The 19,929-nt window shown below is 36.6% G+C and overlaps 2 protein-coding genes across 3 annotated transcripts; both read left to right on the forward strand.

Annotated features, from left to right (window-relative positions):
- Positions 1–564: 564 nt before the first annotated feature.
- LOC135688443 (uncharacterized) lies at positions 565–5,062 on the forward strand. Its single transcript, XM_089114032.1, has 2 exons — positions 565–1,021; positions 3,252–5,062. Exons 1-2 carry the CDS (start codon positions 595–597, stop codon positions 4,829–4,831), a joined length of 2,007 nt encoding a protein of 668 aa, XP_088970158.1. The 5' UTR covers positions 565–594; the 3' UTR covers positions 4,832–5,062.
- A 3,829-nt stretch (positions 5,063–8,891) lies between these two features.
- LOC135688067 (HSPB1-associated protein 1) lies at positions 8,892–14,573 on the forward strand. Of its 2 annotated transcripts, none has more exons than XM_065204773.2 (6): positions 8,892–9,387; positions 11,249–11,537; positions 12,926–13,027; positions 13,139–13,186; positions 13,374–13,433; positions 14,190–14,573. In XM_065204773.2, the coding sequence occupies exons 1-6, from the start codon at positions 9,047–9,049 to the stop codon at positions 14,394–14,396; spliced, it is 1,047 nt and encodes a 348-aa protein (XP_065060845.1). In that variant the 5' UTR covers positions 8,892–9,046; the 3' UTR covers positions 14,397–14,573. The 2 variants fall into 2 exon arrangements, with proteins under 2 accessions (XP_065060845.1, XP_065060844.1); XM_065204772.2 differs by having other exon boundaries at positions 8,936–9,387; positions 11,177–11,537; positions 14,190–14,568.
- Positions 14,574–19,929: the final 5,356 nt, after the last annotated feature.

Genomic DNA, 19,929 nt, shown 5'->3' on the forward strand with positions numbered 1-19,929 from the left:
GGAATGAGATTCCAAGAAACATCAGAATGAGCCCCACAATTTCCATGTTTAAAAGAAACTTGAAAGGATTCCTGCAAAGTTAATAAATTCCCTAAACAAAACACGATCCCAAGGTAGAACAGCAACACCTTTATTTTATATATATTAAAGAAGTAATTGTTATAGAGGTAGTTTATTTTATTTGTGTTATAGCTGATAGGGAATTCGTGTGTAAAGATTTTTGAAATGAAAAATGTCGCTGGCCACTGCTCACTAATAACCTTTGTTACCAGGCCCGTAGACAGCTAAACTGGATTGGGGGGCATGGATAGAAATATAACTTTTTCTATACCTGCCTTACGAAATACTGTCAGATCAAGCTGCGCTTATACGATCTTCAAACATAATTTTCGCAAATTATTCCCCCTCCAGAGGTCATTGCCCCTTGCCCTCCAGAGTCTACGGGCCTGTTGATACTCACTAGAAGCACCATCTCTATGGGTGGCTGCCACTCCTCTTGTCGCGGGCCAGCAACAACAACAACTTGAGCGCAGAAAAATGGTGTAGGAAGCCAAAAGAACTTCCTGGTTTCCTTTTCAGCGAATCGGCTTCAACATGAAGTCGTGGAGGCAGGATAGATTGATTCCTTTTGAAGACAAGGAGCTAACGCATTATACTGAGAAAGAGGAAAAGGCATTTTCGGTTTTGGAGTGGAGCGAGACACCCCTGGGTCTCTCCAAATTGGTTAAGCAGTACATTTTGCCACAGATTGTTAGGATCGAAGATGGATATTATTCACAGGAAGAAGACAGCAGTTTAAGTTCAGGACAGATTCTGAAGATTCATTGTGTCAAGACTGTTAGGAAACTGGCTGGTCTCGATCAGTATGGCAAGGAGGTTCATGTGCCTTTGAACACTACAACTAAAGTGATTCTCCGTCCAGAAAATTTTAGAGTCGTTTATGAAACAGTCAACGATCTGGCACACGCAAAACCTGTCCCTAAATTTGTTGAGGTCACTAGAGGCTACTTCAACCCTAAAGGCAAGTATTTATAGTAATGATGGTCGTGATGAATGTAATGACAGTCTCCAGTGTCGTGTCCCAGATTATTTCTACTTCTACTTCTACATTATAGTTATGTGACCTCTCTGGGGCAGATGATGCCACAACCTTTATGTACATTTTCCAAAAGCATTTTGTTTGCCTTTTTGTAGCAGGTAGAACAAATATTTTGATCATATAGATCACTGGAGCTATTTATAGCAAAACAGATTCATACAAAAATTATGAATAGCTCAGAAGTTAAAACTTTGTCATTTCACTAATTGAAATAAAGGAGAACAAATTTTACACGGAACTGCTTGTGTGTGATACCAAGTACAGTCTAATTCATTTCATTTTAAAATTTCACTCCATACATGTGCCATTAAATATATTTCAAAATACCCAGGCTGGAAAACTTGCATATGCTTGTAGTACACTGGACTTCTTGTACTTGCCCCTCTGACCTCTTGTGACCCAAATGTTGATGAAGTCATGTATATTATACTATAGTTATGTATATAATGGGCATCGTTGCTCGCAGCTCAAATGCTTTCATGCAGATCCCAGCTGACGTGCTGTTGGTCACAGTGACGCATTAGCAAAATCATAGTTTTCCAACCTGGATAAATACTACATCAAAACAAAAAATACTAAAATAAGGAAATTTATAGATTTTGATTAAATGATAATGATTCAACTTCTTAATCAATGTTCTAACTCGGAACATAAGATTCAATGCAAGTTATAAGGCAAAAATTAGGACTGGCTGTTGAGGCAAGGGATACTGAACCTGAGAAGAGCTGTGGATTGTTGTCCTAAACTAAAGGTGAAGGTACAATTGCTCCCCTTCATTTTCCATTCATTTTCACAGAAAGGGGCATATTCATGGTATTAAAGTCGAAAAAAATTGATAGGAAATTGGTGGGAAAGTCGAAATGGTTACTTTTGTACCTTAATGAGTATATTCATTTATATCCTTTGTGCAAAGAGAATGTAGTGGAAAAGTAAATCATTTGGCATCATTTCAGTGCCATTATTTAAGGCATTTGTCGACACCGACATGTATCAAAGAATGACAACGAACTTTGAAAATACATAAGAAAAGAATATAATAGTCAAAAGCTTGCTTGAAACATTGCAGTCTTGTAAGGTGCTTTTTTCAAAATTAACAAAAATTGATGTTCTAGAATTTACATGGCCTCCATTTCTTGTATCGATCCCATACAAAATGATAACACCATTGCAGTGCTAGATGAGTTGGAGAAAAATGCTGAGAAAAATGAAGAAACCCTAGACAGTCAAGTTGTAAGATTCAAGGTATAAGAGAATATTGAAATTGCTACGGGTGTACTTGAAAAGAGGGCATGGAAGAACAAAGCCAGTGAACATAGAATGTATTAAGGAAATAATTGCAGGGATTGAGTTCTCAACAAAGTCACAAGGTTGGCTGGTGTGATGGAATGATTTGTTTATTTGTTGGGTTGTTTTACTTGACACAGACCTTCCAAGTCTCACACATTTTGCGTGAGACACACACATTTCGACCCTCATGCTCACACGCATCAATGGAGAACTCTCACGCATTCTATTAAAATTTTTTGGTGTCTTCAAATTTTTCATTTTGTTTTTCAAACTCTAGCCATAACAAAAATCATTTACAAAAAAGTGACACTGGATAAACATATCAGAAATAATGAAGCAATTCTAATTTAAAGTCATTCTAATCTACTAATTTGGCTGTACATTTTGGCTTTAGTACTGTACTATTAGGGTCACTCTGTTAGGTTCTTGAACATATAAACTTATAACTATTTTGTGTTTGAAAATTGAAAATTTTCTTTCGTGTGTGCCTTGAAATTCCATAACTGTTCAACCATCCCCGTGCCAGTTGCAGCACCAGCCACTAGGGTCAGGAGGGGGGGATTAGCAACAAATATTAGGCTACCCCCATTTTACCGCCTCAACACCGATATTGCCCCCTGCTTTTCTCAAAACTCACTCATTTTCAAAACTTAAACTTGACAGGTCTGTTGACAACAGAAGTAAATTGTTTGCTTCACAGAGTAACTAAAATTTTTGCCAATCTCTCTCACTGGGGTTAGCTAGATAATTCAAAAGAGCAAAACAATCTTGAGTCAAAAGCCAAAAATAATTAACTTTCTATTTCCAGTCAGAGAAATATACTTTTGTTGGTGGTAATTTTATTTAACGCACTTCTTTTTGACAGGATTAAATGGTGACAACATTGAAGATCTTACTGTTGATCCTGGAGAAGTACTTGAAGTGGTAAGACCAGCAGATCACCAGTTATTCTCAAGACCAAGCCAGGAGAAATATATGGTGTTCAAAAATTCAAAAGGTGAGGAATTCAAATTGCCCTATGGGTGCAGCCCAGGCTTCAGGTCATTGCTGGAAAAGGAACAGCATCTTTTAGGGGAAATTGTGAATAACCATAAGCTACCAATATTTGCTAGCTTTGCGGAAGAATCAATATGCAAGGTTGAATCATTTGACACTCAAAATAAACTTGCAAAATTTGGTGTTATCCAATTCAATTCTTTCTATGATGAAGAACTAATTGTGGCATCATGCGGACATGAAAGTGTCAGAGTTATCTTCACGATCCCGAAAGACATTGATGTAACAGTGAAAGTTGCAAAAGGTGCATTGACAAATGATCCCGAGTATACTGGACTCTGTCAAGGTTATAACAACTACAAACGCATTGAGGAACTGACCATCAAGAGATATGAACGGGATATTTACCGAAGGTCTGGTGAAGTTAGAGGGTACGAGTACTGCTTGCGTTCTGCTGGAGAGGGACAATTCATTGACATGGAAGGGGAAAGTGATGAATATGATAGCGATGACACACACTGTGAAACTATTTATGTCTATAACGATACAGCAAAGTCATCAGGGAAGTCAGTTGGAACAGATAAAAAAAAGACTCTGACGCTTCCGTATGAAGTGACAGATATTAATGTCACTGATTTCAGAAAAGGAGGAAAGTACTTTGAACACCTTTCTGAAAGCAAAGATGACAATGTGAATGGGTATTATGATCTTCAGGGTCGCACAAGCGATATGTGTCATGATGGCCAGCCGGTCAAACTTGTCAGATTTACATCTTTAGACCAGACTGGGGACGATCTTCCAAAACCACTCGTTGATATTGGGAATAAAATTGGCAAATTGGAAGTCTCTGGTGATCCAAATAAAGCATTGTATGATGAAAGTGGTTATTTAAAGTCGGTAAGCAAAAATGACGCAGACAAGAGTACAATGACACAGAAGAAAAAAGCAGATCCAAATAACAGTGTCATTCAATCACTTACAAGACCACCATCTTTAGGAAGTGCAACATCAACAGAAGAAAAAAAAACCCGTATAAAGCCAACATTGCCTAAACCATTTGTGAAAAAGGACGTCCCCCCAAAACCGCCACCAAAATCACCAGCTGCTTCAGTTGTCATCAATCAAGATAAGACAGCTCCAGAAAATACCAAAATACTGTCAGCTGTAGTCATTGAAGAAAATACAAATAAAAGGCAAACAAGTGCTACATCATTTCAGATCCCGTATGATTTATCAAAAATGAGCTCGGCTGAAGTTTGCTCTTGTTTGCTCGTTTTGAACCTTGGACATCTCAAGGAGGTTTTTGTCAAAAACCAAATAAATGGTGATCTGTTGGTATCATTAGAAGATGATGACTACAAAGACTTACAACTCACGAACTTCGAAAGAAAGAAAATGATGCGGTTTGTGCAAGGATGGCGACCTGACAATGCAGATAGCAGAAGCTAAGTTTATAAATGTTAGTAGAATCTCCTGCAAATGGCGTCTGGCTGAACATATTTGAGTACGTACTCTATGTAAATCAGCATGTAATTCAGCATGTAACTCAGTTCAAGAAGAAGGCGATATTAACGAGTTTTCAGTATAATCGTTTAATTGTAGATTTGTATCATTTATGTTATGAAATTTATATATTATTAATGCTAAGTACCCATTTGCTAAAGATTTGAAATGCAGGGATTGACTTTTGTGCATTGGACTTTCCTGTTAATTGAATTTTATTTCGGTATTCCATTTATTCTCAAGAACACATAGCAAATAGTGCAACTGTATATCAATAGAAAACCCAAAAAATAAGTCTTGCATTGCTATTTGCGTTCGTCTAGGGTGGGGGTAATTCCACTTTTTTCATTTATTCGTTTACTAATTTCATGGTTGTACTAAAATTAAAATGTAACAAAAGCTCTGTAAGCAACTGAATGTTATTTGATCCTTTTTCACTGCTGATATTTTTTAACAGAATAGAAAATACAAAAAATATGCAGCATTCCTGTTATTTCTAGTCGTAATTGAATATTTCAAGTGAAAAAACATCGTTCCTATTAATGTGATTACTTTAAAATAGAAATTCATTACGCTCGAAAATGACAATACCAGATAGCCATAAACTAAACACTAAGACTTCAAGGAACATCAAGGAACAAAAATTGAACTCTGAATTACATTGTGAGTTCTGTTTCAATCCAATCCGCCAATATTTAGGCAAGAATGCATTATATGGAGGTTTTGTAGTTTAATTATGAATCACTGTTCATTTCCAAGGTAGGTAGGTTCAATGCAGTTTTAAGGAAATTATTATTTCTGACCAGGTCGCAGTCGCCAAAAGTTCAGAATGTCTGTATTATTTCTCTCACACAAGCATTGTCATGGTGATACGAGTAATTTAGTTGCTCTATTTAAGCACCTACCTTTAAGCACCTACCTTTAAGCACCTACCTTTAAGCACCTACCTTTAAGCACCTACCTTTAAGCACCTACCTTTAAGCACCTAGCATTTTAGTTCTGAGGAGTACAGTAGAAACTCAAATAAAATAATCTGTTTTTATAATAAAATTGAGGCTGAAATTTAACCTTGAAAACCCCATAATCAAGAACCCCCAAGAGGCTGAAATTTGGAAAGGTTCTTATATATATATTCAACAGCTCCTAACTTTAAAGTTCTTTAAAAATATAAATAGATACTCAATAAAAAACAACTTGGTTGACGTTTCGCTATAAGCTTCTTCAGAATAACTAACACATACATCTGGAGCGTAAAATAAGGAATACGAAACAAAAGAACAAAAGGTAACACATTTTACAAGCAAGAACAATAATAGCTAATTTAACAACATAATGATAGTTTCTAAGCCCAGCCGGAGGTGAGAAAAGATGGATAAATACAATAGATAAAAGAACAACAGAACAAGTGCCATAGCAGATGGTATAGCATGCAGAAAAGTCCAAGAAAAAGAAACGGTAAATGCTGTCTGTCCCAAAAAATAAGAAACTAGGTAGATAAAAATAATAAATATAAAATGCAAAGGAAAGAAAGAAAGTAGATAGAAAACGTGGAAAAAGTCAACAGAAGTAACAAGGAGAAAATAAACAAAAAGATAGGAAATAGAAATAAAACTATGTGTCAACTAACCTAATATTAAGGCCCCGGGGCGCGAAAGTTTCTAACTTATACTGCCAGAAAGTTTCACGTATCCTACCATTCCCATTAAGTCTATCTATAATAGTTACTTTAATATCTTCGAGAAACCCATGATGATCCTTCCCTGCAAAATGCCGGAAAAAATCAGCCTGAGGTACACCCGAAGAGCCCCCCATAAACTTACGATTGCACGCCTTGTAGTTATTAAACCTAAGCCTAAACGGCGTGCAAGTGCTACCCACATACTGTACACCACATACTTTACATTCCATAAGATACACAACATTGGACGAATCACAATTAAACGAAAAATGTATCTTATATTCCTTATCAGTTATATGGGAGGTAAAAGTATCAATGTCACACATAACATTACACACTTGACACCGAGACTTGCCACACGGAGTACAACCCTTGTTATGCGAAACCCCTGCCCCCTCACTATGAAGTTTAGCCCTAACTAGTATCTCTTTAAGATTCTGACACCTCTTAAATGATATCAAAGGTGGCTGAGGAAACACCTTCCTATGCTCTTCTGATACTGTAAGCATAGAATGAAGTCTCCCGGCCACCTTGCCCAAATTATTCAAGGCTGGATGGTATGTGGTAACAAACGGAACCCGCCCATTCCCACTGTGTTCATGTTTCCCATTAGCCTTATCCAGTAGTGTAACCCTATCCTGCCTACGTGCCTTATCTATCTGTTCTGTAATAAGTGATTCCTCGTACCTCCTTGCCTTTAACCATCCAGCCAAATCCCTTAACCTATCCCGTAACTGGCGATCGTCCGAACAAATCCTACGTAACCTTAAAGCCTGACTTTAGGGTATCGCCTTCTTGGTATGCCATGGGTGACAAGACTTCTTATGTAAATACTGATGTGTATCAGTAGGTTTACAAAACAATCTTTCTTCCAACCCAGTCATAAAGAGGTTTGCATAAGCTGGAGCGAACTTAGTTCCTATAGCGGTGCCTAACTTCTGTCTATAAAACCTATCATTAAATTCAAAGTAGTTGCTTTCGAGAACCAGAGATGCCAATCCTACTAGGGTATCAGTAGCCACGTTTGGGTTTTCCCTTCTATCCAGCGCTTCCCTGATGGCTTCCAGACCCTCCCCATGTGGAATGCTAGGATAGAGTCCCACAACATCAACTGTGCACAGTATAGCCCCCTCTGGTATCCTACCTATTTCACCTAACTTAGACAAGAAATGATTAGTATTTAATGTAAGACCTACCGAGGCTAACCAGTGGATTGAGGTGGTGACCTAGATATTCTGATACTAATACATTAAGTCTTACATTGTCTTACATTAAGGATACTAATTAACGTTTCGCAATATGCTTCTTCAGAATAACCTTCACTTACATTTGGAGCGTAAAATAAGGAATACAAAACAATAGGACAAAAGAGCACATTTTACAAGCAAGGACAATAATGGCTAATTATACGACACAAGTAAACTTTCTAGGCCCAGCTGAAGGTGAGAAAAGCGGAATAAATACAATAGATAAAAGAACAAAAGAGAAGCGTGAAGGCAGATGGTTAACTACCCAGGAATGCACAAAAACGAGAAAGGGTGAATGCTATCTGTCCCTACCATGAAGATTATAAAATAATATTATGTGGAAATAATAAATAGCTGTGAAAAGAAGAAAATAATCCAAGAGATTGGAAATAAAAATAAAACTATGTTTCAACTAACCTAATATTAAGTCCCCGGGGCGCGAAAGTTTCTAACTTATACTGCCAGAAACTTTCACGTATCCTACCATTCCCATTAAGTCTATCTATAATAGTTACTTTAATATCTTCGAGAAACCCATGATGATCCTTCCCTGCAAAATGCCGGAAAAAATCAGCCTGAGGTATACCCGAAGAGCCCCCGATAAACTTACGATTGCACGCCTTGTAGTTATTAAACCTAAGCCTAAACGGCGTGCAAGTGCTACCCATATACTGTACACCACTTACTTTACTTCTCAAGTCAGTGTTTTCCTAAAAACTGGATTCAGAAAAGAATATTACTGTTTGTTTTCTTATACACCTAAAAAATAACTTTTTACAAAATTTTCAACCCAAAAAAATAAATCAAAATTGACTACCCCAAAAAAATAACAGATTATTTCTCAAACCCAAAAAAATAAGAAAATTTAAAATTTGAGACCCAAAAAATAAGCCGAGCCTCCCTGTCAAAAATTTTTCAACTACACTCCTTGGGCTCAAACTATGGTTCATTCCATTTTGGATTTGAAATCTGCACAGTTAATTTAGCGGAAAATTCAAGGAAAGTCGAGGTCAAGTCCTTGGCTGACTTTTAAAGAATTTTTTTCAATTTTGATGACGTCTTAAAAAACAAGTGACTTTCGGTGATATTCTTTTTGGCCCATCTTGGATTTGAAATATCCATGGTCGAACAAGTTGGAATGTAAAATAAAATTTGAGGTTAGGTGCTGTTTTTTTCTACCAAATTCCCTGTGTTTTCGTTACTCACAGGGCTTCCCCACGGATTGCCTCCACAAACATGGCAGGGAACGAAGGTGGACATCAAAGGGTGGAAATTGTTGGTAAACAGGAGCCATCTGCAGCGATCAAGTTGATATACGAATCACAAAAGCCTTTCGTATTCAAAGGCATGATTGATCACTGGAAGGCAAGCCAGTGGACTGTGGGGTACTTCTGTAGGAACTTCGGAGACTTGCCAACAACCTTCAAAGTTTGTCCGATTCACACAGTTGATGGCAGTGATACAAAAAAACCAGTCATGGAAACTGAATGTGTATATATCGAGGGAACATTCGCTGATTTCATACATTGGCTAAGAGGGGATTATGGCAAATGTGCATCACTGAGACAATTTCCTAGGTATACACACAATATCGGCATGTTGTGTAGGTGTAGAGGGATGTGGGGTATGAATCCCACCTTTTCTTAAAAAGCCGTACTATGAGGCGTAGAGAATTTATTGGTAGGAAAATGGAAATAAGAATCTTGGGCTGTCGACAATTGCAAAATAAGCATTGTTGTGAGAAAGTGATACTGGCTAATAATCAGGGGGTGTAGAGCTAGGAGGCTCAGGGGGGCTGAGCCCCCTTGTTAATGCCAAAAGTTGGCAAACTTCTACTTTTGCTATTTTTGGCAACATTTTGTGCAAGTTCTCCCCTTTTTATTTTGATAGCACTACACCACTGCTAATAACTGGTTACAATCAACTCCACTTTATGACTCCAAACATGCAAAACTATTCATTTTTTTCTGTTTACAGTGACACTTTCACTGCTTTTCAAGCAATATTTGGGGTGACTATAACTGGAGTCTAATGTATTGTAAATGAATATAATGCTTAACTAAAAATTCTAGATCAAAACCTTTGACTCTATTAATGAGAGGGATAAAGGTTAGCATTTATGCAATGAGAGGGAATACAGGTGATGCTTTGACATTAAATCTAGAATATGTTCTGTACTTTTTTACTTGTCAGGTAGTTGCAACTGGGGGGCGTTGGAGCCACCCCAGTAATTGCAAATTGTACTATATTTTTCTTCCATAACAGTGTACTGAATGGGAAGAAATGCAATGGGCACCCCCCCTCTCAATATGAATTTTGTAACGATGGCACTGTTCAGCGTAAAAACAGAATGTTGAAAGCTGCAATAATTTATATATGAATTCATAGGTCTAGATACAATTGATTTACACATCTATTAGAAAATGTCTTTGAGAAAAGTAACCCTAAATGATAAAAATATAAAATAAAAAAACGTACTGAACATGTTTTAAGAAACTGCTCGAAAAATCCTTCTGTTCAAGATGGGATGGAAAGTTTTTTTTGACAATTTGGTCCTATTTCCTGGTTATCAGACACAGATAAAAGACAGAATTGAGTAATTAGCTGTTTTACTTCATGTTCAAGTGTTTCTAAAATATAGCAATTTCAATTTGATATTATTCAGATGAAAATACACTATCATCTTCATACATGTTATTTCAAATCTTTCCTAAATTATTACCGAAAAGGAGTAAAAGTAATAGTGTACAAGTTGCATGATGTTTCTTGTAGCTGTGGGTTTGGGACAGCTACTGGGCCTTGCTGTTTAGGGGTCCTTGTAAAGTAATATTTATAATGATATATAATGATAATAATAATAATAATAAAATATAGAGTAAGGTAGTACAAGGATTCCAGCCTATAAAAGTTACATTTGTGTTCGTAATTGAAGCTATCATAAAGTTTTTCAAAATTCAATACTGTTGAGATGTTAATAATGAATTCACTTTTAAGAATGGGATTAGTAAAACGTCACAAAAGTATGCAAAGAATGATAAAATGTTTGAAACCACTGGAAGAAAATTACTGCAAGAAATATTTTCAAATGTATTTTAAGTTTATGTAAGGAACAAAGCCTCAAACATTTTTTGATCGCTTTGCTCACAGGGCATTATAGAATGGAATTGCAACTTAAAACTGTGGTGTTCCCAATCCCAAAATATAGGGGATGATTGGGATAAATATAGGTTTATCCTTTTTGTACCTTTTTTATCAAATTTGTTCTTGTCTTTGATAACTTGAAATCCAAGCATTGATTAAATATGCTAAAGCATTTTAATTTTTGAGCATGATCGTTACCTGTATACCTGTCTGATATTTTTATAGGGAGAATTTCTCTATCTACATTGATTACAAATATATGAAAGACTTAATGGAAGAAAGTCCTGAAACTTATAGGGACATTGACTGGGGAACATTTGGCTTTGAAGGTAGAGATGGCAGAGATTCTTCAATCTGGATAGGTAGCTACAAGGCATTCACACCACTACATAAAGATACATATGGCTTGAACCTGGTTGCACAGCTTTCTGGCAAAAAATCATGGACTTTGTTTCCTCCAAAAGACACTCTCAAAGTGTACCCAACAAGAATACCATATGAAGAATCTAGTGTTTTTAGTGAAGTCAACATAAAAAGTCCAGATTTTGTAAAACATCCTGAATTTAAAGATGCAACAGGGTATAAGGTCAGTTAGTTTCTAATTTATGCTGGTGGCTTTTTTAAGAATTTTGTTGGATGGTTGCAAGCTATGAACTGTGCATTAAGTCACTGCTATCTTTGGTCATACTACTACAATCGTTGATGAAATGAAGAGTATTATATTTCAAAGGCTCTGACAGATGCCTGGTTGTCTAACAGAAACCAAATTTCCACAAATTCAGTCATAATTTTAGTGACACAATCAACCCGATGTGTCGGATCAATGATGGTCTTGAGGATACGGAGCACTTCATATTGTCATGCCATTCTTTTGAAGAACAAAGACATGACCTCCTCGCTTGTGTCATTCCAGTACTGCACTCTTTTGAATTTACCAACGTTCCTAATCCTATCCTTTTACAGATTCTTTTGTACGGCGACAAAAAATTGCCATTTGAAGTAAATAAATTCATTTTGGAATCTACTATCCTGTATATTTCAAGAATGGAACGCTTTGAATGATCATAAAATCAGTTTCATCAAATATCCCTTAATCTTGTGTCTCACCCACTTATTTGCTATTTTCAGTTTTTCAAAACGTATTATCTTGTACCTGTAATCTTCTATATATATATACTTCTTTTCTTTTTTTGTAACATTGATTAAGTGTACGTGTAGTGTTCGTATTTGTTTCTCTAGTTGCATGTAATGGCCATGGGGTTGGCATTGTCCATTGCTCTCCATGGTATCGTACCTGTAGTATCGTAGAGTAATTAGCAAGTAAAGTAGAATGTAACTTGTATTGTAACATTTTATCTGGATATAAAAAAAAAAAAAGATGCCTGCCTCTATGCAATGAAGATTGCATTTTCTTAACAGTGTGTACATGGAGGTAACATAAACATATAACGTTTGTTTCAATAGGAAATAAACCACATTAAGAACTTGCATATTGTTAGAAAGTACTATGGAAGTTGTAGGATCATGTCAAACTTGTTATAAAGAATAAATCGTGCTAAATACACAAACATGCTATCTTCAAAAAATTTTTCACCAAGGATGCCTGAACCACCAATGCCCATGTGAGACTAAGCAATTTTTTCAATTTGTTTTTTTTGCTTTTTTGCTTGATGGACCCTTAAGCCCATCCCAATGCAGGCACATATGTCTTTCACATCTGTTTGCTTTCTACTTCAAATCCTTTTATTTATAGCCTATATTTTCATGATATTTCATTGCAGCAAACACATCACTGTCAACCATCTATTCTTGAATTTGTGAGGTCTATTGTTCTACATAACTACTTCTTTAGTTTCTTTTATTTGTTCTATTGTTTCTGCCCAGAGACTCATGCAAAATATGTGAGACTTGAAAGGTCTGGCTAAATATTTAAATAGGTGTAAATTGTATTCAAAATGTATTTATAATTTTCAGGCAATTTTAGAGGCTGGTGATGTTCTTTGTGTACCCAAGCACTGGTGGCACTTTGTAGAAAATATTGAGCCAAGTGTTAGTGTGAATACTTGGATAGAAAAGGTAATGTTTTACCAAGATATATTTTGTTTATTTTTCTCCAATTCTGTTGCTATACAAGAAATCTACTTTGACAAGCTTCCTTTAATAATTCTTGCTGCTGTATTTTTCAAGGAAAGTGACCACTTTGACAGACTGAAAGAAGCTCTTGTCAGACTCATTGTGAGTATATTTTTTAAAATCATAGAATCAATAATGTGACAAGCGGCATGTTGATAACATTCCCTGGTTTTCCCTACATGCTTAATAATCAATCAAGCATTTTATTTCAGTAACGTAAAAACTGTGTCACCTTTAGGCTTTTAAATGGGCTTAATTACTCTCTAATATCTCTCATATCTGCTTTTAGGTTACTTCAATGAAAGAGTCACAGAACTGTTCACAGATATCATGGCTGAATCCAAATGAGGTAAGGTTGACAATCATATTTTAAAGAACATCATCAAAGGTTTCTTGAAAGAAAATTTATCAAAACTGTTTAGAGTGAAAATAGGGTGATGATCTAGAATCTTCAAAAGCTGTTCAATTATTAGTTTGATCAAGATAAACTACCGTATTTCCTCTAAATTACGCAGCGGCGTTTATTACAAAATCCAGCTTTTGAATCTGGCGTTTAATAGAGGGTGGTGTGTATCAGAGGGCGGTGTTTACTACAAAATGAAAAGTTTTTCAAATGAAAAATGACAATAAAAATGCGATGAAAAAAGATGAAAAAAAATTAAAGTAAACAATGTTTTCTTTCCCCCCAAAACACGTAATAAAGATTTTGTGAAAAAGTTTTCAAGTTCACGAAGGATGTGTACACGATATGGAAATGTCAAAGAATGTCAATACACTTTCTTCGTAAGAGTCCTCGTCTCTACTATATTACAACTTTCATGGCTTTCGAATAGTAAGCGTATAAACCGTTCGTTGCTTCTCGTTTGGTGTGTCTTCAGATGAACGCCGCTTTTCAAGATGCGGTGTTCAATAGAGGGTGGCGTTTATTAGAGGGTGGTGTTTTTTTTACAAATTGTTGGCTGAAGGTGCGGCGTTCAATAGAGGATGGCGTTTATCAGAGGGTCATTAGAGCAAATACGGAAAAATAACTTTTATTTTATTTTGGTTTCATGTATAAATGACAATCTTTAACTTTTTCATAAAGCACATTTCTCTTATTCTTAAGGTGGCACACCCTCATGTTATAAATGTTGGATATGTCAAGCACGCCCTACAAAGCATCATAACAAATGCGACAAATTCAGATGAGCAGGAGCAGCATCAAACAATTTCTATCAATACTGACTCAATATTAAATTGCCTTGTTTCCGACAGAGTAGTCAATGCTGTTGTTGATGAGCTTGTGTCAAAATATAACATTCCTACTGGCTGAATTACTTCCAAATAATATAATTTTTTATTTTACCAAGTTATTTTTAAAACACTCCTTTCATTAACATTAAGGGGCTTAAGATCTTCTACTTGTTGATTAGTCATAATCTTTAGCAAAAGCGATAACGAGAAATGAGTCTGATAGAAACATCACATACATACAATAAACTATAAGAAAAGAAAAAATTAGAAAAATACAATTTACCAATTTTTTTGCATAGTCTGCATTTGCAAGCTTGGCATTCGAGGGGGTGGGTAAGTTTTTTATTTCTGAAAGGATTCTGAGCTTTTCAGTTCTTGTCTATCTCACATAACATTCTCCTTAAAATTTGACTGTATCAATTCCAAGCCAAATTGTTGAAGGTCATAGTCACAAAGAGGTTATGGGAAAAGCACACTGTGATCGTAACAATTAAACACAAATGAGCCACTTACTTCCCCTGAAGAAGCCCCTAGCAAAGCCTGGGGGCACTGTCTTCAGTCTTCTTGTCTTCTAAACAACAGAATCTGATTGCTAACAACATATTTTGAAAACAGAAGACTATTTCTATTTGGTGACAACAGATTCTAGGAGCAAGCAATTAATTATGATACCAACAACAGGTTCTCGGTGCAAGCCACAAATTGTGATAGCTAACAACAGATTCGGAGAGCAAATATCCAATTCTGATTGCTAATAACAGATTCTGAGAGCAAGCAACGAATTCTGATGCTAACAACTGATTCTGAGAGCAAGAAACGAATAGAGCTCTCAAGTATGACGTCACAAAAAAACTTTTTTAAGAATTTTCGAATTTTGACCACATAACATAAAAGAACACTATAAAATACTCCCATTTATGCAAAATCAGTTAAATTTGTCAAAAATCGGGTGAGCTATGGCCAATAGAAGATCTGGAGTTCGCTAACGGATAACTGTTATTTTGGCTCAGTTCATTAAGTTATGAACTAAGACCAAATTATAGAGGATTGATGAGGCCAGAGATTCTGCTCATCCGCACATATCTCAGCCAATTCGTAATACCTCAAACTGATTTTGCAGATTTAGAGGTATTTCGTGATGCTTTTTCAGGATATGGGAAATAATTCTAAAAAAGATTTTTGTGACAACAGCACTTGACAGCTCTATTCTGATTGCTAAAAACGGATTCTGAGAGCAAGAAACGAATTCTGGTGCAAACGACAGATTTTGAGAGCAAGAAACGAATTCTGGTGCAAACGAAAGATTCTGAGAGCAAGAAACGAATTCTGGTGCTAAAGACAGATTCTGAGAGCAAGAAAAGAATTCTGGTGCTAAAGACAGATTCTGAGAGCAAGAAAAGAATTCTGATGCTAAAGACAGATTCTGAGAGCAAGAAAAGAATTCTGATGCTAAAGACAGATTCTGAGAGCAAGAAAAGAATTCTGATGCTAAGGACAGCTTCTGAGAGCAAGAAACTAATTCTGGTGCAAACAACAGATTCTGAGAGTAAGACACGAATTCTGGTTCAAATAACAAATTCTGAGAGCAAGAAACGAATTCTGGTGCAAACGAAAGATTCTGAGAGCAAGAAACGAATTCTGGTGCTAAGGACAGATTCTGAGAGCAAGAAACAAATTCTGGTGCTAAGGACAGATTCTGAGAGCAAGAAACGAATTCTGGTGCAAACGACAGATTCTGAGAGCAAGAAACGAATTCTGGTGCAAACGACAGATTCTGAGAGCAAGAAACGAATTCTGGTGCTAAGGACAGATTCTGAGAGCAAGAAACGAATTCTGGTGCAAACGACAGATTCTGAGAGCAAGAAACGAATTCTGGTGCTATGGACAGATTCTGAGAGCAAGAAACGAATTTTGGTGCAAACAACAGATTCTGAGAGTAAGACACGAATTCTGGTTCAAATAACAAATTCTGAGAGCAAGAAACGAATTCTGGTGCAAACGACAGATTTTGAGAGCAAGAAACGAATTCTGGTGCAAACGAAAGATTCTGAGAGCAAGAAACGAATTCTGGTGCTAAAGACAGATTCTGAGAGCAAGAAAAGAATTCTGGTGCTAAAGACAGATTCTGAGAGCAAGAAAAGAATTCTGATGCTAAAGACAGATTCTGAGAGCAAGAAAAGAATTCTGATGCTAAAGACAGATTCTGAGAGCAAGAAAAGAATTCTGATGCTAAGGACAGCTTCTGAGAGCAAGAAACTAATTCTGGTGCAAACAACAGATTCTGAGAGTAAGACACGAATTCTGGTTCAAATAACAAATTCTGAGAGCAAGAAACGAATTCTGGTGCAAACGAAAGATTCTGAGAGCAAGAAACGAATTCTGGTGCTAAGGACAGATTCTGAGAGCAAGAAACAAATTCTGGTGCTAAGGACAGATTCTGAGAGCAAGAAACGAATTCTGGTGCAAACGACAGATTCTGAGAGCAAGAAACGAATTCTGGTGCAAACGACAGATTCTGAGAGCAAGAAACGAATTCTGGTGCTAAGGACAGATTCTGAGAGCAAGAAACGAATTCTGGTGCAAACGACAGATTCTGAGAGCAAGAAACGAATTCTGGTGCTATGGACAGATTCTGAGAGCAAGAAACGAATTTTGGTGCAAACAACAGATTCTGAGAGTAAGACACGAATTCTGGTTCAAATAACAAATTCTGAGAGCAAGAAACGAATTCTGGTGCAAACAACAGATTCTGAGAGCAAGAAACGAATTCTGGTGCAAACGACAGATTTTGAGAGCAAGAAACGAATTCTGGTGCAAACGAAAGATTCTGAGAGCAAGAAACGAATTCTGGTGCTAAGGACAGATTCTGAGAGCAAGAAACAAATTCTGGTGCTAAGGACAGATTCTGAGAGCAAGAAACGAATTCTGGTGCAAACGACAGATTCTGAGAGCAAGAAACGAATTCTGGTGCTAAGGACAGATTCTGAGAGCAAGAAACGAATTCTGGTGCAAACAACAGATTCTGAGAGTAAGACACGAATTCTGGTTCAAATAACAAATTCTGAGAGCAAGAAACGAATTCTGGTGCAAACAACAGATTCTGAGAGCAAGAAACGAATTCTGGTGCAAACGACAGATTCTGAGAGCAAGAAACGAATTCTGGTGCTAAGGACAGATTCTGAGAGCAAGAAACAAATTCTGGTGCTAAGGACAGATTCTGAGAGCAAGAAACGAATTCTGGTGCAAACGACAGATTCTGAGAGCAAGAAAAGAATTCTGGTGCTAAAGACAGATTCTGAGAGCAAGAAAAGAATTCTGATGCTAAAGACAGATTCTGAGAGCAAGAAAAGAATTCTGATGCTAAAGACAGATTCTGAGAGCAAGAAACGAATTCTGGTGCTAAAGACAGATTCTGAGAGCAAGAAACAAATTCTGGTGCTAAGGACAGATTCTGAGAGCAAGAAACGAATTCTGGTGCAAACGACAGATTCTGAGAGCAAGAAACGAATTCTGGTGCAAACGACAGATTCTGAGAGCAAGAAACGAATTCTGGTGCTAAGGACAGATTCTGAGAGCAAGAAACGAATTCTGGTGCAAACGACAGATTCTGAGAGCAAGAAACGAATTCTGGTGCTAAGGACAGATTCTGAGAGCAAGAAACGAATTCTGGTGCAAACGACAGATTCTGAGAGCAAGAAACGAATTCTGGTGCTATGGACAGATTCTGAGAGCAAGAAACGAATTTTGGTGCGAACGACAGATTCTGAGAGCGAGAAAAGAATTCCGATGCTATGGACAGATTCTGAAAGCAAGAAACGAATTCTGATGCTAAGAACAAATTCTGAGAGCAGTTTAATCAAAACATGCTGTGTACTGTAAGCTGTTCTATAAGCTGCATTAAAAATTGAATGAGTCTTTTCAAGGAAGGGACTCAGCAGCGCCTGGAAAGCTGTGAGATGTGGTTCTTAAGGAAGATGAAGAGAATACCGTGGACAGACAAGGTGAGCAACGAAGAAGTTCTTACAAGAGCCGGTGTAAATAAAAGGCTTATTAAAGATATCGGAATGAGACAGATGCGCTTCTAGGAGCATGTGCTTCGGAAAGAGGGACTTGAGTACTTGGCACTAACTGGAAAGATCAGGGGAAGAGAAGCAGGGGAAGGCAGAGAATACTGTGGATGAATAGCATAGTTGGGTGGATCCAAACAAATGGTACAATAATCAAGGAGACAGATCTAATTCACATGACTAAGAACAGAGAATTGTGGCAAAGCATGATCGTCAAAGTCTCATGATATGGCACCAAAGAGAGAGAGATGACGAAGAAAACTCGAACGATTTTACTTTTATAAAAGACATTGATGGGATTGAAGTAGCTCTACTTTAGTTACTTTTTGTTGCTGTTATGTTCTGTTTTGTTCTACAAAGGTGTTATGGTCCTGGTTCTGTCTTTGGAAAAATTAAAAGATAGATTCAAAGTCTCTCATTTTCTGTAATAGTTCCTAACATTAACTAAAAGTCTTGCTAGCATAAAAAATTAAATATAAGGAACCCCAAATATAAAAATCATGAAATCATAATTAAGAAACTCTTAAGAAATAATGAGTATTGAAATTTCCAGAATATTAAGAAACTGGAGTACTCAATATCGACCTTTGTTTCTTATAAAAAATTAGTGTTAAGTCCATAATCTAATCAACTTTACGCAGCTTGGGCAATATCTGCAATGGTAAAGCACATTGCTACAAAGAGCCACTGCGGTATGTCCTTGTCGAATCGGACGTTAGTTAGGTTTCTATTATGTGACAATTATTTGGCTTACTGCAAACGAAAAATAGCAACCTCGGAACAATTTTTAGAAAATGGTTTTTGCATGAAATTGGTTTGAGCATTTGTAAGTTGGTATCAAGGTCTAGATGCTTCGAATAATAAATAATATTTGATGGAGGAATCAAGGATCGAGTGAATGTCCAAAATGCACAGTTAAAGCGGCAGCATTAAACGAAGCGGTTGATAAGATGGCAACATCTCTGGCTATATAAAAAACTGCCCTTTATTTCTACATTTTTAGAAAAAATATTTCTATCGAGAACAAAAACTTTCCTAAAAGTTGGCAAATTTCCTGATTAAAATCATTTAGGGAGCAACAGTATTGCACAGCTTGAAGAAGCAATGGCGGCACAGCTGCAAAATGTTTTGCTAACCAAAGATCAAATAGCTACAGCAAATTAAATAAAAGATGTAAGATGACATAAAAGTTGTAGATAGAAAAAAGGAGAACTTATCAAGGTTTATCATTAGAAATAACAGATTCAAGAGTATTCTTGATTTTTGCCTACTTTAGACACTATCGACAGATGAACTGGGATACACTTACTTTATGCTTGGGTGCCTTAAACTGCTAATTTTCCTTTCTGTTATTGGGGAATAAGTTAAACGTCTTGGTCGGAAATTTTGGTGCTGCAACGGGACTACTGGCAGAGACCATTTCGTGATATGTTGCAAAGGAATTCATTCGATAAGATGTGTCCCAAATCGTCACCTCTCTTTTCCCATCCATAGCGATGTTGTCTAAGGTGCGAATCGCTCAAATCTTCATTTCATTTCCTCAAT

Source organism: Rhopilema esculentum, chromosome 19 (genome assembly GCF_057945365.1).
Source record: "Rhopilema esculentum isolate cy_ngs chromosome 19, ASM5794536v1, whole genome shotgun sequence".
Lineage (NCBI taxonomy): Eukaryota > Metazoa > Cnidaria > Scyphozoa > Rhizostomeae > Rhizostomatidae > Rhopilema > Rhopilema esculentum.